Consider the following 22,962-nt stretch of genomic DNA (forward strand, 5'->3'; position numbering starts at 1 on the left):
TAATGCAAAACAAGCTGCTCGTATTTTGTGTAAAATTCCAGTCAAGAGTACACAAAAGCAAGAGCAAGCATTTTGTAGAACCCCCAAATTTGACTCACTGTTTTCTCCAGTGGCGTCTTACTTACTACGTACAGTAGGACTCTAATTAATTAGACGGCGTAGGTGGAAATGGGGCTCGGGGTGGGGAAACATACATGAGATCCATAGTGATTTTTAAGTGGCCAGCGAGCAGTTATCACCAGCTCATTTAATGAGTGTACCCGTTTTTGTTTCCTGTTGCCACACCGACCAGGCGCAGTAACAATGCTTCGGGACTTTCACACTTACTGTACCTGTGTTACGCTTAATAAGCAAGAGCACACTAGCCTTGTTGAAACCTTTGTGAATCATCGGAGCCGACTACACTTTAACTCGTGTCCATAAATAATTCCCATTTCAAAGCTGCCCCTATAACAGCCTGCCGATTCTACAAAATCGCTCACCCAGTAATTACATGAAGCCCTCGCTGTCCATTCACATGCAGATGTTACCAAAGCTTTGTTTCAGACGTTGCTCGTTTTGTGATGCTCGCCAGCCCAGTCCTGCTTGTTTGGTTTCAAGCGAAAGGTTAATTTGTTGCGAACACTGCCGCCTTGTTCACATTTCCAGTCCCAAATCCCATTTTGTCCGATACAGCTTAATTTGATTATGTATGAAAACTAATTATTGAGCAGATGTAAACAGTCCAACAGTTCACATTGAATAAGTACATTTATTGAGTACCGGTAAGCGGAGGTGAGATCATCATTATTCAAGTATTGTACGTATAGTTTTTGTGACATTTTTGTTTCAGAGTAGGCTGTGAGATTTTTTCAATATGAAATATGTGCCTTGGCTCAACTAAGTGTAGATGACTAATAATTACAATTTTGATTGTAGGCTTGGTGCTCCTAATGCTCGCTGCCCTCAATCTTTAAAATAAATCAAACAATAAGGTCAATATATCAATATCCTTCTTGTGTCTTTGTCTTTAAATAAAGTCGTACTGCAGCGCCATCATCGGGCGCTCCCTTTCAACCTTCCTTGCACCATTTTTCTTTCATTGTTTGCATTACGCAATAGGTTGTAACACTGTTGCCTCATTGTCACCATGAATTATAATCGGGCACCGTGACTTCTTCAAATGCCCCACGCCCCAGCCCTCCCTCTCAGTGGAGCGAGCGAAACAAGCTGCGACTTCCTCCCTTCCCGAATCCGCGGCGGCCATCTTTTAATTATTTCATGCCCCTTGGTTCTGGATGTGCAGGACGAGCTGCAGGAGAATGACGATGACTGACAGCCGGCACCCATCCCACAGGAACTCATTAGGCTTTCCCCGAGTAAAAAGCTGGTGGGCACGCTGCACTCGCTCCTCGCCTCTTAGTCCTACGTTCAGTGGAGTTTGGAAAAAAGCAAACTAACTGAACTCCACTGCCAATGCCGGCTGAATTTATTGCGCTCTTATCTCGTCTGATCAGAGGATCGCTACAGAAATATTCTTTCATTTCAACTTTCTTTTTGCTCATCTGTGACTCTTTTGCACATTTTTTTTCTTGTGTTTTAGAGCTTTCTCCCTCATCGTCTCTCTCTGGTCCTCTTTTTCCTCTCGCTTCTTCCCGCTGGGGTGATACAAGGCAGTGCTAAGGGTTCTGAGGAGCCCTTGAAGTGCCGGCCCCCTCAGAGAGCACTTTAAAGGACCATTTCATCATGTTCTCATGAGCGGGCTCCCAACATGACTTGTGTGAATCGAGCGCAAACTCCCTGGAAAGTTTTGCTTTCATACCACTTTTTTTTTCTTTTACTAGTGATTGTGTATGTCAGCGACAGCCAGTAAAAGTACTCGCGCAGGGCGGTGTGGCTCAGTGGTAGAGTGGTCATCTCCCAACACAGAGGTTTAGGTTCGAACCCATGCCATTGTGACCACGCCGAAGTATCCTTGATCAAGATACTGAACCCCCAGTTGCTCCTGATGCTGCGTCATCAGTAGGTGAATCAGTAGTTGAATGTAAAGCGCTTTGAGGGCTTTGCAAAGTGAAAAAGCGCTATATAGATGAAGTACCATTTACCAAGTACCATTTGTATTTACATAGAAGTGCAGATAATCTGGTAAAAGTGGAATACTGATTCAACTACTGTACTTAAGTAAAAGTAAATAAGTACAATGACAGTCTGTCAAAAGTCTTGTTGGAGTGGCCACTTTAACCCGTGTACGACTGACCAAGAATTTGGAAAAGTGGATGCAGGAGTCTGGGGAGACATTTTCTTGTGTGTCTGAAATGTTTTTATGTGATATTTCCTAGATACATTCATATAATTATGTAAGTTCTTGATATGCCTTGTTGTGAGTTGGTGTTGTATAACTTAAATTGACTTGACTTGACCGTTGTAAACCAAGAAACCTCGTGTTCTTACAATGGGGGTTCAAAACATGATCAGTTTTCTTTTTCAAATTCATCGCCACCTATTGGCCTGGCATGCATATTACAGTCCATTTGATTTGTTTATGTAGATCTTTGCAAATCGAGATCTAAGGATGCTTCTCATTTCCCAGTCCATTCTTGCGCCTCTTGTGGATCTTCTCTCCCCTCCTTGAAACCGTCCTTCTCCCTCCTCCTCCCCTGCGTCATTTGGCCCATCTGGGCTGTCTGCCGGAGTCGGGAACGTCGGTCCCTGTCAGGGGAGCTCAGTGGGGCCCTGCCGAAGACACAAAGGGCGGATTATCGCAGCTGCCAGTCAGACTAAGACCCGCGCACAACAGCTCTTCTCGAGTCTATAGCGGTGTCCTCAGCCCTCACGCCCGGGCCCCATCACAAAGGGACATCATTAGCTCCAGCACAAAGGAGCTCCCCCGTCTTAAGCAACACCGCAATCAGTCGTCACAAATAGTGTGATTAGTGGAGATGATATGCATGTGTAATGTATGCTAAGAAAGTGTCATCTGCTCAAAATGAGGGCGATACAGTGCATATGGATGAGACCTTGGCTTTTCAGCAGTGTCGTTCAGGAATCAATCACTGTGTCTGTTTTGGCTTTGTAGAACTGATAAGCTTGTTAACATTCAATCAGTTTTGGCAGGTCATGTAAACATTAACAAAAATTCTAAACATAAATAGTCTATGTTCACAATATGCGTTTGCCATGGCCATTTGCCATTTCAGGCATCATGAGAGGCTGTGCCCTGTAATGAGCACAAGCGTGGTCCTAAATAGATTGATGGACAAATTAGTATTGGTGGAAGTCCTGTATTCTCTTGTACATGAAATAATGACAAAAATGTGTTTCAGAATCCCCATCTTCTCACTTGCTTGTCTTGGAAATCATAAAATGTGACCTTACATTTCAAGAACAAAGTGCTCTGACGCCAACAAATATCTCAGCCTTCATCCACTGTTTTCTCTCGGGCCGAGGGTAATTTCCTTGATCGCACTGAGACTCTGGCTACTTAGGACCAAAGCCAAGCGGTGTGCAGGGAGGCCTTAAGCACAGACATTTAACATTCCAAATCGTCAAGAAGTTTGAATGTAACCCATAAAGTGCTCTCTTTTCTCAAACTCAAGGAGTTGTTCCTAAGTATTGAAACTGTTGAAGGTACATGTCTGCCTGCACTAACCAATGTATACCCTTTTCATTAAGTTAATTTCTTGAGGGGCGTTGTGTTTACTGCAAATTACCTGGGGGATTCTTGTAACATAAATAGTGGGATAAAGTAAAAGAAACTGTACGATAAAAACACAAAGAGAGGAAGCATTTTTGTCGAGAAACTTTTGGTTGGATTTGCATTCTACTGAAATTTCCCATGGAATGAATCAAGTATGCGTCTATTAGAAAATGTTGATGGACTCAGGAACAAAAAATGCAAAAACATTTTATTTTCATTTAACATCTAGCTGAGGGCATGTTTACATGTAAAACTTCCGGTTTGTGTGTGACCAAACTTTTATTGAGGAAAGGAAGGCACATATTTTACATTTCTGATCATCCTCAACTGCCACCAAGATTGTTTGTGATGCAGAGTAAAACCCACAAGCAACTTTAGCTGAATCACAGACTTCTCTTCTGCAAAGAATGACACACATCTCACAAATTCTGACACTCATAAACCAAGTCACAAAACGTATGTACACTGAAATAATGCTCTCATCTGAAATGTACTAATCCGGCTGACTTTGAGCAAGAGGCCAGGTACATATTTGATTGGTCGCCAACCAAGTGCATTAAACAAATAAACAAATGACCATTCAAAAACTACACAGATTGACAGTCACCGAACAGCAACGTGCTTCGCACAAACATTTGTGCTAATCCTCTGAAATTAAAGTCTTATTTTAATTGCTCACACTTTTAAGTAAATAAACAATCTTCGCCACCTGGTATACAGTCTTTTTGATGAAAATCAGATGAACGACCCTATGTTTCCGCCATTGCTGCGCAGGAAAAAGGTGACCTCAGCACAATTTGGCAATTGCGGAGATATCATAAGGTAATAGGACTTCACTGGACGGAGATGAAAACAGAGACTTTACCCAGGGGTACCATGTTTGTGAGCATCAATCCGAGTCAACGCCAAGACAACTCCATGGGAGCATTGAAACCAAAAGAGGGCGAATGACATTAACAGCGGTGGAAGTCACAAACAAGTAGAAAGGGGGGAGGGGGGAGCAACAGGCTTTGGAAGGTCAATGAAACTGAAGTCTTCCTGGTACATTTTATTCAAACACAAGGACATTTGGAACACGAGTGAATGTTTACTGAACATTCCACTATTGTCACATGCCTTCAAGGTGTGCTGGTGCTAAAGGACACACTTACATGGCCTTTCGTGACCAAGCTTTGTGAAACAGATGGCGGGCGAGACATGGCTGGTAGGGGTTTGGCGTCACCGGACTTTCTTTGGGATTTCACCAGAATCATCTTTATTGGCCAAGTATGTAAAAACATACAAGGAAATTGCTCTCTGGTAGTTTGAGCCACTCTAGTATTACAGCAACAAGCAACTATAAACAAAAACAGCATTTTAGTACGGAACAATAATAGCTGTGCAAATAATGCCGAGATGTGACCAGTAGCATAGTAATTCTGATACAATGACAATTATGCAAGGATACAGAGTGCTGAAACTAAAATAACAAATACAGTAACACTGGCACACAGGAATGTGCAAACTTGGCAAAAAATTGTACAATTACACAATGAAATTATCTCAATTGTTTATTGAGTTAATGACAAAAGAGAATAAGCTATTGGAATTTCTTCTGGTTTGAGAGTGCATAGTTCGACTTAAGGGAAGGTGCTGGAAGAGGTGGTGACCAGGATCTGGTGGGTCTAAGAGAATTTTAAAGTTTTCTACTATTTACAATATACCACTCTTCATTTACTACCATTGACATCTAGTGGTAGTAAATTCATTCGACATTTGACCCAACATTCTGCTGAAAATCATTTGACCATTAGAATTAAATCAATCAATCCATATTCTGTAGCACTTTTCTTCATTAAGCTGGAGCCTATCCCACCTGACAAGAGGCGGGGACTCGGGACTGCTTGCCAATCAATTGCAGAACATGTTTAGACAAACAACAACTGACACTGATTGTGAGGCAAACATGACCACAATATCACCGTGCTGCCTCACACAAATACTTGTATTCTAATTATGTTTCTCATGTAAGGAATCCAAACAATGACATAATGGGTTCCCACAGCCAGAAGTAACATTACTTTCTATCTGGATAAAAACTTATAACCCTACACTCTCACACACACACACACACACACACACACTGAGAGTCCAAGCAGGCTAGCTGATGTTTACTGTTTAGTCCTGCGTGTTGATGTGATACGACAACAAGGCTGATAACAGCAGGCCAGAGGTAGCGTCGCTCCATGTTTGATCTCCAGTGGGTACAGACGCGGGAGCAGGGTCAGTGAGGTGCAGCGTGTGCTTGATTAGTAACTGGATGAGGGAGTGGGATTGGGGGGTCAACACTGACCCATGACCCTGACACGGCGGGCTCTGACGCAACGCGCCGTGCTTTCTCCAATAACACAGTGGGATGAAAGCAGTGGCGGTGCGTGTGTGCTCGCAGGACTGGGCCACTTCCCCTTTGGACCTGAACAATGCAACACAAACAGCGCACAGTGGAGAAGCTGGCCCGGCCTCATTCAGTGTAGTCACGGCGCGCCACAATAAACAAGCCGTGTTGTGCCACTCTGAATGGATCGATTACAGTGTACACTTTCTCCTTTGCTGTTATTTTTCTTTGACCAAATAAAGCATCATTTTCAAGGCTTTTTGGTAGACCTCCAAAATCCAGGCTCCTAGATTTCTGTCCCTGAAGCCAGTTTGACATAGCAACATGAAACTTAGTAGCCCCATGTCTATCATGAGTATACGCACAAAAATAGTCTCAAAAACCTGTCCCTGGGAAGTCATAGAAAGTCTGCCATTTTGGTTTAAGCAACAATTCTCGAAATCATTCAAAAAGTAGCTTTTCTCCGTGATTTGGTCTGATATCTAATGAACTAAAAGGCTTTCTGGTAGACCTTTAAAATTCAGGATTGGTACAAGGATTTCAGCCCCCCAAACCAGTCAGTTAGCAATAGCAATAGCAATATCTATCAGTAGACCCCAAAAAATGTCAACCAAAAAAAAGCCATCCCAGAAAAGAAACAGCCATTCCAGGGGTCTTTCAAAACAAACTTTTGTTGACATTTGATCTGATTTCTAATAAATTCAAAGGGTGTCTGGTAGGCCTCCGAATTTCAGAGTTTATAAGAGCTCCACATACACTGACTCCAGCTATTGACACTCACTACAAGTTCATGCTCTAAGAGAATTGTTGGACCAATTTAAGATTACAAATTGAATTGTTGATCAACTTCTAAAAAATTGCTTCAATTGGTAACACACGATTGAATTAAGTTAGTCCAAAGTGAGTATATTAAGTTAAATAAATTATGAGTTCATTAAACTTAATACTTTGGATTGGAGTCATTTTGTATTAATTTAATTCAGGTGAATATATTAAGTTTAATGAACTCATTAATTCAACTTAATATATTCTCTTTGGACTTAATTCAATCGTGTGTTACCAATTGAAGCATCTTTTTTTAAGTTGGTCAAGAATTCAAATTGTAATCTTAAATTGGTTCAACAATTCTTTTTTAGAGTGTACTGTACATTGCCAACAAATAGCCTTGCATGCATATTACAATATTTTCAGTTGATTTAGGAGGCTGCAAACTGTGGTCATTTTACGATGTTGTCGTTCATTTGTGAAACTCTTGATGAAACTTTCCACAAGTTTGTTGTCATATAAACAAGAGTGCTAATGAACTTTGCTAACGTGTGTATTTATCGCCTGCAGCATCTCCTTCCAAATGGCAACATTTCCGCCAAGATGGTTCCATTTTAATGATAGTGTGTGTGGCTATGAGTGGGAATCATAAATCACCAGATCATACGTCTGCCTTCCTTCGCCATACCCCCAAGACAATTTCCTCCCCTTCATGAAGCCGCCTACCAATCCCAGCACAATGATCACTCACCTCGGTCGGACCTCCCCCAAGAAGTTGTAAGTTGCATTTTTTTGATAAATGGTGTCTCATCACACTTTTAATTGCTGGCTCTTCACATCCTAATTTGGCGTTTGTTTCCCGTACCGACTCAAGGCTGTAATTTTCCCATCAAGGAAGTTGAAGCGGATGAAGAGCAGGTGGAGGGATGAAGTCGTGTGAGGGAATTAACCTCTGAGCTCAAGCAGGTAAGTGACGTAGCAGCGCACCACCGACAGTCAGCGCACTCGACAACAGCAGCAGCAGGGTGCCAAACTGCACACAATTAGCAGGATTTTTTGTTTGAAGTGTTTTTTCACAGTGGTGAAAATAGAGCAGATTAAAGATGAGACAATAATAGACAACTTCGACTGTGTGTTGTTTCAACAAAGAGAATTTTGTAACAATAATCTCCAATTTTAAACAAATACAAACTTCGTTGAGAAAAGAACTGAACATGCCATATCTTGACAGTTATCTTTTCACAGTAGCCTTCACTGGTAACGTGTTTAGTAAAAAAAAAAAAAAAGAAGAAGCAATATTTAAGAACCAAAAAGGATTTTTTGGGTAGGGGTGTTGGGTGATATTTAATCCCCCCCAATTTTTTCATTACTCTTTTCCATTTCTTTCTGGTTTCCATTTTTTTATTTTTTTTTATTGTGTGCTTTTCATGTTTGTCCTATTGGTTGTTGTTTTTTACAGTCTTTCTTAATTAATTGTTTGTTCTTGATTGTAAGGAATAAGTGGTTAAGTAAATGGATGGATTGATGGGTTCCTTTCCGTTTTTGCCTTTACAATTTCCAAATTTGGTAGAATATAGCAAATAAATAAATAAATATAGCAATTTACAAACAAATAGTGTATTTTTGATTCAGAATATAACCTTCAGGTGGCCCAAAAAATGTTTTACTTTCTTTTTGTAACTTTTTCAGATTTAACAAAGCAAAACAACAAACATACATTTGGTCATCAATTTCACATTACAGAAAAATTAAATACAGTAATTACAGGTCAAAATACCAACCTTTGTGGCAGAATTGACCTTTTATGTGCCAAAATACGGCATTGCATTTTTGTGGCAGAACATTTGTGTTAAAAAAAGACGTTTTTAATTCATTTGCTCCCAAAAATTTATAAATATGTTCTAATTTTAAATGTGTTAAGTGTCCCAAAGACGTATTTATACGTGTTTTTAATGTGTGTTTTTTAATGCTAGAGTATATAGAAGGCTTTGATGCAGCCTCTCAACTGCAAAAAACGGTTTAATTTTTTTAGTTATTACACAAATGGCCAGCAGGTGGCAGCAGAGCAAAAGAGATCAACCAGGGCCATGTTGAAAAAAAAGCTATTTTACTCATGTTTCTAAATAGATTTGTGAATAAACATGAAATGTATCTATATTCTAATGCTAATTGCTGCAAAATGAAAACAAATCAGTAAAACAGCCAGGAGTGAAGGGGATTGCTTCAGTGAAAATGTCTGGGAGTGAATGAGTTAAACAGGAAAAGTGTCACTGCAGGCTCATGTCATTAGGGAACAATTCATACGCACAAAGTGTCGACTGGTCACACAATATGTAACGGTATAGTGTCCTTTAAAACAGCAGGACCGGTGAGCGAATTGTGCTGATGTTAAATTATGCCCTTTATGTGTGTATATACACACTTTGCCTTAATATACCATGCAAAATGTAGTATCTGTATATTGAGAGAAAAGTGAATTGAGGTCACAACGCAGCAGGAATGCTTCCTTTTCATGTGCCATCCAGAGGGGTCACTCTTATGAACTCATTAGTGGAGAAATGCTAATGTAGCTCTCTATACTTACTTATTCCCCTCCTCCTTTCCCTTTTTCTTCGTGTTTATTGCCGTCCAAATTAGATTAGAATGTTCTGAATGTCGATGCCAGCGCCGTGGTGTTTGCTTCTGTGTTTTTTAAGGTGTTGCCTCGTCAAAATTACACAGCAAACAAAGGTGCCGTCTGTATCCAGGCAGCTTCGATGCAAATGAACTTGTGCGCTAGCTTCTATTATCGTTCTAGCATTGGTTCTCAAATCTTTTACACCAATTAGCACCTCAAAATCGATAATGACCAACATTAAAATACAGTATAGTGTAGTAGACCAAAGTGTTCATTAAAAACAAGGCACATTTTATATACAAATGTTTCAAAATTAACACTGCATATAAAGAGGGGGGTAAAAAAAAAATTACTTTGTAAGTCAGTTATAATATATTCAAAAATAATTAAAATAAAATAAATTAGCATTATTACATTTAAAATATATGTGTCATTTTATTATTTTCATAGATTTTAAAGTTTTACCGAAAAGAATACCGAAAATATGCATGTGAGTTGCAGTTATTAATTTTGTCCACTGGGTTGTCATCATCACGGCCTACACTGGAGTATCTGTGACGTTTAATTATAAAACCAAAATCTAATTTTCCAATTTCACTTGAAGAGGAAGTTGAATTAAAAAGAATTCTTTAAATAATATGTAAGAATGCTCCCCCACTAGTCTAAACACAGTATTCTGATTAAAATTGCATTTACTTGACTTCCCCTTTAAGTGGTCCAAGTGACGTAAAGTGACACAGGCTGAACAGTAAAATTATTTTCTACTACAAATGCAAAATATACAATTTATGTGATGAAATATATAATTTTTGTGACAAAATATTTTTTTGCGGCAGAATATCCCATTTATGTGCCAATATTTAGTGTTTTGTGGCAGCATGGGCGCTACAGGCCTGTACCTTAATAGGCCACAAATCCTCAATTAAAAAGCATATCCAAGGTACAATCACCTTTAAAACAAATAAATAAACAACGAATTGTTCATGTTAAAATGGTTGTAGGGGTTTGGGATACAGGGGCTCAATTGTGAACAAGGCTGCTAATTAAATTAAAGAGTTACATTAATGAGGCAGAGCACGCAGCATCTTCTCTTTTTTTAGTAGCTGAAAACAAGACGGAATCATGACTATTTTCCTTTTTTGTTCCTGAAAGCTCGGTTGTTGGGCTCTAATTAACTCTCTTATGAAAAAGTGTGTGTGCGTGCGTGCGTGCGTGTGCGTGCGTGCGTGTGCGTGTGCATGTGTGTGCTCTTTCCGCTATACTCTGGAATGCCGCCAGTCCCAGCTCTTTTCCACGCGCTCCTTCCAAAACCCAAAAAGCCTTTGATCTTATTTTTTTTCACCGTCTCCCCCCACTAATGTCTCTCTCTCTCTCTCTCTCTCTCTCTCTCTCTCTCTCTCTCTCTCTCTCGCTCTCTCTCTCTCTCGCTCTCTCTCTCTCTCTCTGTATATGTCTCTCGCTCAGCTGCTGGTAATGTTGGACGGGCTCCACACTCGGACCAAATTTAGTCATACAAAGGGGAGGGGGAACGTGGGGGGTGTCAAGGGGGGAGTCAGGAGAGGGGAGGGGGCTGAGGAAGCGGGTCGGAAAGAGGGGATGGAGGGGGTGAGGGGGACGGGGGCTACAGGGATGAAAGAGCCAGCCGCTGCCAGATCAAAGGAAGCCGCAACTCCGCCCCCACGAACCCCCCACACTCCCACCCTCTTCCTCTCTCACCCCCCCTCCCTCCGTCCTCCTCACCCTCTTCCTCCCTCGCTGCACTTTATAAAGTTGAGCGGGCTCAGTCTGACTGGGATTCTCACGCATGCCAGAAACACTGCAACATATAAAAAGTTGGTTATTTTTATAAATAAATAAAAAAAATATATATATTTTTTTTAAATCTATTTTCTTCCATTTTGAGAAAATATAGATAATTTTTGTGGCAGAATGTTTTGTGGTGCTTTTTCATGGCAGAATATAATTTTTTATATTAAAAAATTTGAATTATTGTGGCCACATGTTTACAGTGTAGCATTTTTGTGGCATTTTACATACTCCTGGGGTATGTAAACTTTTAAACCCAACTGTATATGTCAAAAGATACTATGGCCCCCAAACCTCTGTTTGGAAACCCTGATTTAAATGAGGCCAAACAAATTAGTCCAATAAGTACTTTTTTACCGCCTGTTCGATCCAAATCTTGACCCGGCGTACTGGGTCAAATTCTCAACCTAATGTGGTGGGTATAAATAACCCAATTGGCTCTGTGTTAGCTATTTCATCCAATTTGGGCTACTTTTGACTCAGCAGGTTTAAGAATATATAAATATATTAAATTCTATCAAACTACTGTATAAACAAAATTCTCTAAATGTCCAAATCTGAGGTTAGCCCTCTCTCGTTCTCAGTTGCTCAACTTTAGTCTGGGCCCTATAGGTCTTTCCAGGAATGGCCCCCAATAGTGAAAAATGGGGGCCCCTCCACCACTGGTTTGGCACCACCACCACGCGTGCTTGTTTTGAGTAGTCGGTTCACGCGTGGGCTTGTGTGCTTGTCCCATTTGTTTGGGAGAAGTAAAGTGGGAGTGTCAATCAGTGCTGACTGGAGAGGAGGAGGTAAAGGAGGAGGAGGAGGAAAAAGGAGGAGGGAGCAGCTCCATTACCAACACACGCTCACACACACCGGTTACATTACACCGTGGAAACGCTGCGGGAGCGCTTGGAAAGTCTTCTCCACGGAGTGTGTGTGTTTTGGTTTTAACGTCACCTTTCTTTTGCCTTTCATTCCGATTTCAAGGACTGTGGATGCGCACATCCTCACATTCTTTTTTTTACTTCTTCACCGGGACCCACAAGGGACTATCACATGCACTTTTTTTTCATTTTGGTGTGGATAAATCATCTTTGAGTAAAAAGTGGTGATTTGTGGACACTTGTGTCCTTTTGTGTTTTGTTTCCCCTCTGCAGGGGGTCAACAACTTGGCTCTTGCCATTGGGAGTTCCTATACTCTCTTTTTCACAGCACATTTTGGGGTGTGTTTTTTTTCAAGAGGGGGATTGTGGGTGCAAAAAGAGGCGAGACGACATGCCTCAGTTGTCAGGCGGCGGCGGAGACCCGGAGCTGTGCGCCACGGACGAAATGATCCCGTTCAAGGACGAGGGGGAGCCGCACAAGGAGCAGATTTTCGCCGAGCTCAGCCACTCGGAGGAGGAGGGAGACCTGGCCGACATCAAGTCGTCGCTTGTCAACGAATCCGAGGGAAGCCCCAACAGTAACAGCCACGATGTGAGTTACGTGGTCAGCCTCCGTGTTTGTTTGAAAAAAAAAAACACACAAGGGAGGCCTCCACCTTTTATTTATCACTCTTTTATTCATGCAAAAATCATCTCTTCATTTAACTTTAATAGGCTCCTAAAAGATGCACATCCGGTCAGGTGTCATCTGGTCCTCTAAGGCCCATACTAAATTTATGATAATTTTAAAATTATTCTATATCGTATATATGTGCGGGTTATTCTTTTTAGACTTTTTTTGTTAGTAGCAGTTGGGGTATTTTACACAGCGGACCAGTTGAAATGTCCTGGGGCTTCTTTTTGGCCCACGGGCCGCAAGTTGTCCACCCCTGCACACACTGCATTATGCAATTTATTTAGTTTAAAGCTTGCTTTTTTTATTTGGGAAATTACCAATCAATTGTCTAGATGTACAGAGGCCTTGCTAGGAGTTGGCTAATATCGGGATTCAAATGCTTTTTATTCATCAGAATAATATTTTACAATATTGATGTAGAAAAAATATCATATCTATTCAAAACTATGAATTAAAAATGCAAAATAATAGTCACTTAAAATTGTATAAATGTCAAAACATTTTTACTATGCATAACAAGCAGGTGTAAATCTAGGATGTTCAATGTTATTGTGAGAACGCCTCTTCAGTGAATCTGGGAAAGGTGTTGCAGGAGTTGAATTTAAGCACATTTAAAATGCATTGACAGTAATAAAAATATATGTAATATTGCTTTTAGAATATTTTGTTTTTTAATATTTACAAATATTTGCAATGTTTTGTAATAAACATTTTCACTATTTCTCATAATTGTGACATATGTATATCAAAATATTTATATATTTTTCCTCAATGTACAACGTTCCTTTAAATTAAATAATAATTAAATTAAATTAAATGCAATATTAATTTAATGTGAAAAATGTTCTAAAAATTTGCATCATTTCTTTAAATGTTTTAAAGGTTTAAAAAAACATCTCAATGTACTATATTTCTATGTATTTATGCTGTTATACATAAACATTTGCAGTATTTGATAAATATGTAGTATTAAAAATTTTTTTTTGCAATATTTGTTTTCAGAATGTTATGTAACTCATTTTTGGTCATCTTTTTAACTAACCATAGCAAAGGATCAAGCTTCACCCCCCCCCCCCCCCCCCCACACACACACATACGTAAAGGTAGAAATAAAAAAAAAAACGGAAGTTATTGGGCTGCTCTGTCATTAACCGCCGTGTTAATGAAATTTGGGGACCCCTGTCCAGAATGAGACTGCGAAGCGTTCCGAGACGCGAGGCTGACGTGGGCTGAATGTTAATTAGGATGCACGAGAAGTTCCCTCCTGCACAGCTGGAAGCCATCCTGAAGATGTGTGTGTATGTGTGAGTGTGTATTAGGTCTTCATCTCAACGCTGACAGAAATTGGGTGCATGAAATGCTTCTTTTTTGGGCGGGGGAATAAAAACTCAATATGTAAAAAAAGATGACAGCCTCTATTAGACGTAAGATTGGAGGCTGTAATGAAAATGAGTAAACTCCAAGGAAAACAAATTAATTTGTAAAGCCCCTCAAGGCCATGGCGACTTAATTAAGTGGGAGAGACGCTTGTCTGGAAATGTGTGTGGGTGTGCGTGTGCGTGTGCCTTGTTGACAAGCAAAAAAAAAAAAGAAATCACAATCATCCCGGCCGTGTTATTCTGCGGTCTTCTGACCACATCAGCAGCTCCGTGTGTCTAACGGCGTCTGAAAGGCCTTCCCAATCAATTCACAGCCATTCAATTTCTCCCTCTTCTTCTGTTTTTTTTTGTCTTCTTTTTCACACAGGCGGTGAGACAGTCCCAAGACTCATATCACGAAAAGCACAGAGAGCATCCTGACGATGGTGAGTGACGCAAAAAAGATTCCTTTCCCCTTCATGTGCCAGGAATGGGAGAAATGTATTTGAATGCTTCTAAACAACACAGTCATGCTGCTTAATATGAGGCCTTTTGAGACATAAAAAGAATACAATGTTCCATCGTCAGTTTGTTGCTGTAGCGGATAATTAGAATCCTCAAAACCCAAGTAGAAAGTAAACTAACAAACAACAATTTCCCTGACTTGAAATTAGGTGAACACAAATAAGTCGCCAACCTACTGTATGTCCGGAACTGAACAGTTAATTGACCACTGCGGTTTAATGCTGCTTTAATCAACCTTTTCACTCTTTGGGTAACTTGTGGTATAGAAAGTTAAGGTGAAGTGTAGACTGTCGCTACAAGTGTAAAAATAACTTAACCACTGTAAAACAAAATCAACTATAAATTTCGTAGTCATTATTGCATTGTGATGGTCGCACATCTTAGTAAGGTTCATCAGAGCTAACTTTGAGGCATGTGGTTAATAGTACTGTACTGAGCAGCTAGGACATGAATATTAATAATAGTTCACATGAACTGTTATTCATGAACTGAAGTGTAAGAAGAAGTTAACCACTGTATATTATAACCAGCCATTGGATGCTGAACAGCCCAGCCAGGAAAGAGATGCTACACCACCGCCGCATTGCATTATAAGGGCCTGAACATGCCTCAGATTTTTGCATTCTGAGAAAAAAATTGTTTTAGGGGTCTCAACATACTCCCATAAAAAATAATAATAATAAAACCTCACCCAGTAGCACCCCAGTGCAGATACCTCCAAAACGACTCAAAAAAGTGAATTGTACTGATAGTGCTGAGTCAACTCCTGTATTGAAGTGAAAGTTAATAAAAAGGACAGACAATGAAATGTACTTCTACACTGGAAGGCCAGAGTCTGCATTTGAACCTACAACCTCTGAGGAAGATGTGCTAGCTACTTGTCCACCGTGTCGCCATTTATATAAGATGTGACGAACTTTTCTGCATACAAAATAGTTTAACCCTCATGAACTTACAAAGTGCTTGTAGCCTACTGAGAATAGGATTCAACCATATTATATTGAGCAGCTAGGACAGAGATGCTATGCTAAATAAAATTTTCTGTGCATACAAAATAGTTTTACTCTTTTATGAACTTTCATAGGACTCTTAGAGAGATTTTTTTATTTTTTATTGTTGTTTAAAAGCCAGCTAGTGTTTGTGCAACTTTTATGCCATCACGTTCCCACAGAGTTGCTAATGTTGTAAGCTAACAAAAAAATGCCAATCTTGCTAATGATGTATGACAAAAAAGCATGTTTTTTTCCCATTAGACAAAGAATAATGTGCCGATAATAATAAAAAGCCAAATCAACTTGTGCAGTTGTTTCCTCCCTGCGTAAAACGACAGACAGGAAGGCCGCAGCTGAGATCTGAACCCAGAACCCCAGCACTGCGAGGCACACATGCTAGTCACTAATCCGCCGTGCTACTTTTCCAAGTCATATTTTCTCAACTCATCATTGATGTTTTTGATCACACAGTCCCATCTCCGTATTTAGATCAACCCCGCTGGCACCCGTCTTGCGTTCGCCACGATAAACACGGCGTTGGGGTCACACGCGGGTGCCACTCGGAAACCTCGTGGGCCTATTGTGGCGTGACCTTCGCTTGGCAGGTCATCGGCGGGGCCTTTGAGGCGGAGTGTGCCTCCCCTTTGTTCCCCTTTCATTCCGCCCCCACCCCCAACCCCATTCCTTCTCTCAAACCAAACTGCTTTTCTTCACAACAAGATCCATGTTGCCGTCAGGCTAAATACCACAAACACACACGCCCCCCATCACACACGCACCCTCCCGGCTTTATTACACAGTTGAGTGGCAAGTGGCGCTGAATTGAGTCCTCTTGTATAAAGCGCCGCCTCCTCCTCCTATTCTTGTTGTCGGGTCATAGAAGAACAGTTGGGGCGTCTCCTGTTTTGACACACTCGGTATGTTCGTCTAATTGGTGCTAATTGGCACAGAGGGGCGCCATTGTTCCTGTGCATAATACAATTTAGTCAGAGTCCACTGTGAGGCCGTGGACAAAAGGCCGGGGCGAAATGTGCCGCGGGTTGAAGTGATATTATTATTCAGTGTGATTTATTGACAGAAGTGGGTATTAACATTCACGTCAATAACTTTTCGGATAAATCGTACTTGTCAGAGTAGCTAGCAGTTACGCTACTAGGCCAGGGATGTGTACAGTCGGAATAGGGACTGCCATCTAATTTCATACCCCAAAAATTATTCAACTCTGATAAACATAAACGTTTTTTATGATAAACAAAATGAAAAAAATATCTTAAAATATTGAGGGGGGAAATCGGGAAAAAATCTGAATAGGCGAATTTGCAGGTGCCAAGCCGCAACAATAAACTTCATTAATTCCAATATAATCATGAGCGACTCCATTCCACCAGTCACAGAGCGAGGCTGTCACATGACCGCACACGGCCCCAGAGAGAAACAAAGATTTCAAACTGAAGTGATTTATTGACATTAAACATGGCAGAAACAACGGAGGAAACAACTATGCCATCTCTGCCCAGTGAACTTACTGTACTGTTTACAAACTAAACTTAATTGAAGACAATTGAATGTGGTTGAATTTGATTTTTTTGAATGAAATAATAATTGTATTTATTATTTCTGTAATTGACACTTTAACTTTAATGTTTATTTTGTTTAACATTCATGCAAGCTACTTTTTACTTTGACTTGAGTTATATTACGCGAAGTAACAGTACTCTTCCTTGAGTACAATTTTTGGTGACTCCTTATTGACTTTTTGCAGTCTTGTATCAATTACCTGAAAGTAAGACTTAGATAAGATTACGTTAAAACATTATTTTAAAATAGAACTTAACAAGAAATAACTTGTAATATATACTTGTATAACTGGTAAACATTAAAGACACAATGAATGTACTTAGGGATTGATAACTAAAATTATTTTAGAAAAATGTAAGCAGTTAGAATTTTGACAATGCTTTTATGTCTTATGTCTTTGCAATAAAGTATAATATACAGAAACAACAGAAAGAGGCTTGAACTTGCAAGTCACAAAAATGGTTTGGAGAAAATGTATCTCAGTAGAAGTCAAAGTTGCCAGGAACAGAATTAACAAAATAAAGTACAGATATGTGAAAATGCCACTTCACTACATTAACAAAGTATTTGTAAAATGTTACATTACAAGGCTGCATATTAAATTGTGTCTTTTTTGTTTTGGAATCAGTGAAACATCAGGACTTGTATGGAAAAAGCCACGCATACCCGAGCTACCCCAGCTACATCATGATGGGCAACATGAACGACTCCTACATGACCAATGGCTCCCTCTCGCCGCCCATGTCCAGAATGGTCAGTCCCAATTGAAATACTTACTCTGTATACAGGTGCATCTGAATAAATTCGAGTATTGTGGAATTTCTCTCAGATTTTTTTTTTATCCTCCTCTAGCGGTACGCGAAAGAATCGCATCATTATTTACAGTAAATGTTCTCCTAATGTTCAAACTCTACATAACGTTGCAATGGCTTTTATTCAGTGCAGTACAGTACACGTTAAGCACAGTTCAGTTGTATTTATTTAAGTACAATACATTTGGTATTTGATCTTTTAGAACAGAATTTGCTGTACTTAAGTACAGTGTTAAAAAACTGCATAATGTTACAGTAGTTTAGAATAATATTAAATACTTTGTATTAATACAACCACTGCCTAACGTTGAACATGGTGGTCATGCTTGGAGAGACAAATATTTTTTCAGGTGGTACTTGCCATAAAATGTTTAAAACAACTATTCTAATTTATTGTGATGCACTTGTATCTACAAGGTGTCCTAGGAAAATGTATGCGCTCTTTGACTGGCTATTAGTCATATGTTTTGCTTCTTTTGGGGTGCTTATTGACATCGATACAAGTCTAATTAGTTTAATTGAAGAAAATATAAAAAAAATTCAATTTTCATATAGCTTATTGTTGCAAAATAAATTTGTCTAAACATGAATGCACTACATATGAGTAGTCAAAGAGAGAGTACAACTTTTTGGGAGACCCAGTACATATATATTTTATTTTAATTTTATTTGAGGTAATTAAGAACACAACTGCGGCTGCGACTTTGTAAATGTTTTCATAACCAATTGTGCGCCACAACACACTCTATCTTTATTTTGATAAGAAGAGGCAACCTTTTTGAGGCAAGTGTCACACAAAAAAGCAAGTGGAAGAGCAAGAGTGCTCGCTGAGTTGGAAGTTTTCATGCCGAGTCTGAAATTGAAATCCTAATTGTAATTGTTTGATGTCTTGAGAGGTTCCTCTGGCCTGAGTATGACAGAGGTCTGGCTACACTGCAGTTAAGTAGCACAGTCCAGGGCCTGCATCCCCCCCTGCCTCCCCCTGTAATGGCCTAAATATCAGGCCAGCTGCAGATCCGTCACTGGCGGCTTCCTGTGCCCCCTCGCAGCTGTCCACACTAATGCTGTTGTGTCCACGCGCGTCTCCGTATACCACCCGGGACGATTGCCGGCATTGCTACTGGCTTTTGGCACGTAATATGAGACAATGAATGGTATGTTTGCATTTCTTTGAAGTTATATGGATCTTCATTATTTCGGTTATTTTACATTTTATTTCATTATTGTTAACCGGTTCAGAGGCTAATTGTCGCTACTGTGTGTAATGGTGACACACCCTAAATGACATCACAACAAATTGTAACATTTGTATTTTATCTACTGTCCTTCTCGTTTTGACACTTTGTATTTTGTTGCGACTATGGGAATCACTCTCATGATTTGTCCGGCACAGTTTTTACACCGGATGCCCTTGCTGATGTATTGTAAGCCACCCATATCTTCATGACAGTGGCAAGTTATTGGGTCACTGGCCAAGATTCGAACCTGTAACATCCTCATGAAATTAGTTTTAATACGTTTTTCACACATTTTTCATCCAATGTTATTCTTTAATATTTTTATTCATATCTAATATTTTGTTATTATAGATGTTTTGGTATTTTTTACTTTTTTGTTTTGGTTTTTACTTTTGGCTCTCATGTGCCACTATCATTAGCAAAAGGCTGCTCTAAAAGGGGTGCTTACGATACAATTGATGCTTCATTGCTCATGTCATACCATGTTTAGCTAAGTTAAGCCTGAGTTGTTAGTGGAAGTTATATTATGGAGCGTCTTCACCTCCCATGTGCCTGCACGTGCACACGAAGCCACTTGAAATGTTAGTAAAGTGTTTTGGCATAATATTTTGTGGTATATTTACAGTTCAAACTATTAATATAAGCATCGGTGCACACTTTAGTTCACGCCATTTTATTCTTCAGATCACAAAGTAGTTGATATGAATCAACAGCACCTCTGCTGGTAATAGTTAAGCATTGCACTCCATTTTGGCTCCAATTAATTTGACAATCATTTTCACTGAGTTGTAAAGATGAAATAAAAAAACATCACAACGTCCAGACGCTAACCAAATTCTTCATGTCTCCGATCACATGGAAGCACTTGAGGAGGTCTGCTTGGAGAGCCACCAGAGGAAATTACCTTTCCCAGCAGACGTATTATACGAGATCCAGCCGGGGCGTGCTCCCTGCCATTTTTTTTTTCAAGCTTCTCGTTGTTTTCATTTACCACACTTCTTTTACTCCCCGAATCTTCCTCTCTTGGAGCCATCTTGAATAAAACAGTAGTCATTTTTAACGCCTTTGTCTCACCCGATGGCAGCGTCGCAGACACCACGGCCGCCGCAGTATATCTGCAGGCCTGGGATCAGTTTTCACTCACATCAAAGGCTTCTTCTTTCTTTCATTCCCCTCCATCCTCCTAGCCCACCACCATCCCCCGTCACAGTCGTTTTGGATTGATTTCCATTCACCATGACATTCCTGCACACATGCCGTCCAGCCATGACAGAGCTGTCGGGAGCCGATGATTGTCAGCAGATTTTTATGTGGGTTTCTTTTTTTTCTTTACATGCGTAAGTTGACTTCTCTGCAAAAACGCTGGTGTACATTAACAAATAGACAATGGTCTAGCTAACAGCTTTGGGAAAATATAATAAATCAGTTTCTTTGATTTTGTATTTTTTAGATACATATTAATGTTGGAGTAAAATGATTTATTATATATACTGTATATATTATAAACTACTGACAACATAAGTCCCAAATTCCAAGAGTAGAGTTAGAACATTTATTTTCAGAAAATGCTAAATTGTTACGGAACGGAACAAAAAAAAGGGGGTTCAATATTTTCAGACAATTGTTTTCATTGGCTAGCCATGACTAGGTCTTGATCTGGTTCTGGTGGGCCTTCATCCGCACCTCTATCGACCTAACTGTATAGCATGGAGCAGTGTCCTGCTTAGAAACTAGACCTCCGAAATGGGAAACATTGTCAGAGAAAAGTGCAGCAAGTGTTATTTTGTCAAACATGTACCGTAGCTATGAATAGCAAAATCAGAGAAACTAATTTAGTCTGTGCTTTGTTTTATTGATGTGCCAATGCTAATGTGTTTGAGCTTCACTTCGGTTTATCGATCATCTGCATTTAATTAAACAAGCACAACTATATCATTTTTTTGTCACATTTCACATATGTCTTTGAAATGCTGACTTCCCTGCAATTTTGCACACAAAAAAAAATCCTTTAAGGATGGATTTAGACTGCATGGTTCAAGTGAAATAATACCACAAAAAAAATTCTCAAGAGGCACAATTGAGATATGGAGAAAAATGTATGCGATTAGATATTTTAAATCAGAATCAGGCCTTTTCTGGATGAGGATAAAATCTTTTAGCCAATCTTTTAGTCTCATTTGTTCTCGATTTTCTACAGATTTTCCTTCAAGTTATGGCATTTTACATTTTATATTACATTTTGAGCTGTCGTTACGACTTCACTTCATTTATGTTCGTCTTGATCTTCATTCCGCTTACTAATTAATTTTGTTGATTCAGCAAATCTGAGCTAAACCTCGTCTTTTTTTTCATAACTTACCAATAAGGCCAGAATAAATGAATAAAATCATCTCTATTGTGTTGCGTTGATATGATATCAGATATAAGGAAGAGGGCAGTTATTTTTCACTGCAATAGATATACATCCTCATCTTAATCTCAGTGCGAAATGGTTGATTTGCGTTAAAAGTTTTTGGCACGCCTTCACAGATGACTTGTGTACCGTTTGAGTCATAGTCAAGCCGCCAAACTTTCAGGATGTCATGACGGGCGAAGGGAGTGATCTGGCTTGTTCGTGGCTTTGACAAGGTCGTTTGTATAAATGATCCAAACTCTAAATCGGGATTTTGAAATGACGGATTCTAAATAAAGACCGTGCAATGGATCTATTCCAAGAATAGCCCGCCGCCGTAATGTCCTGGCTCTGCTGCACAAAACCGCACACACAAGTTTAGGCTTTGAAAAAGAACGGAAGCGTGCTTCTTCGCTTGACGTGCAGGTGATCTCCATCTGTGCTTGAACAGCTGCAGTAGTAGAAGGGATGGAGTTACTGAGTGTTGCACTGGCGTTGGGGGTGGAAATTGCAGTTAAGCCCATTTTCCTCTCAGGGAGAACAGTCAGTCAGTATGTTGTTGTTTCACATCGTTACAGTAATTGTATAGCCACAGCTCACCTTTTCCAAGCTTTTCAGAGGAGAAGAAGTATTCAGATCTTGAGTATCAGAGCATACCGGACCGAAGTTGAACGTACCAGATTTAAGTTGTCAAAGGCAGTTGAATCCATTTCCAACCAGAGAAGACAGTCGGATGGTTCAGTTCAGTGTATTTTTGTGATTCATATCATGACATAATTGTATAACACAGCATGCTAGGCCATAGACCACCTCTATCTTGAGTATGGATCAGACAAGTCAAAATAGGCGAACATACTGGACTTTACTTGTCAAGTGGCCCAGTGTGAGTACACCTCTATGGACTAGACCACTGGTTCTCAGCCCCGGTCCTCGAGTACCCCTATCCAGCCTGTTTTCCATGTCTTTCTCAGCCAGCATGGCTGAGGATCGTTATCAGGCTTCATCCAGAGCATGCTGATTAGCTGATCGTTTGAAGCACCTGTATTGCTAGTGGAAGACATGGAACACAGGCTGGATAGGGGTACTCAAGGACCGCGGTTGAGAATCACTGGACTAGACAGTCGACTGCCTTGTGAATTGGTTCTTTGCAGTTTAAAGCCCTGTCTCCACCTCACTCTAAGACCTGTTTCATCAGGCAGTTTGTTTGGTACGTATGCTTTTCCATTGTAAAGGTTCCCATAATATTGGACTTAAGTTTCAGCACCATTTTTTTTGTTGTACCTG

The 22,962-nt window shown here is 39.9% G+C and overlaps 1 protein-coding gene across 5 annotated transcripts in view; it reads left to right on the plus strand.

The window, feature by feature from the left end:
* lef1 (lymphoid enhancer-binding factor 1) overlaps window positions 1–22,962 on the plus strand; it is a 101,467-nt gene that overhangs the window by 33,844 nt on the left and 44,661 nt on the right. For 3 of the 5 annotated variants that reach the window (XM_086083759.1, XM_086083761.1, XM_086083760.1), the window contains 5 exons: window positions 7,386–7,592; window positions 7,690–7,781; window positions 12,464–12,699; window positions 14,530–14,587; window positions 17,865–17,989. In XM_086083759.1, the coding sequence (XP_085939885.1) occupies window positions 12,499–12,699; window positions 14,530–14,587; window positions 17,865–17,989 (384 nt within the window). In that variant the 5' untranslated portion in view covers window positions 7,386–7,592; window positions 7,690–7,781; window positions 12,464–12,498. Of the gene's footprint in view, window positions 1–7,385; window positions 7,593–7,689; window positions 7,782–12,080; window positions 12,700–14,529; window positions 14,588–17,864; window positions 17,990–22,962 lie in introns of those variants that run through there. The other 2 variants (XM_086083758.1, XM_086083762.1) reach the window with 1 other exon arrangement.

This window comes from Leptonotus elevatus, chromosome 8 (genome assembly GCF_054856555.1).
Source record: "Leptonotus elevatus isolate MCC_2025b chromosome 8, RoL_Lele_1.0, whole genome shotgun sequence".
NCBI lineage: Eukaryota > Metazoa > Chordata > Actinopteri > Syngnathiformes > Syngnathidae > Leptonotus > Leptonotus elevatus.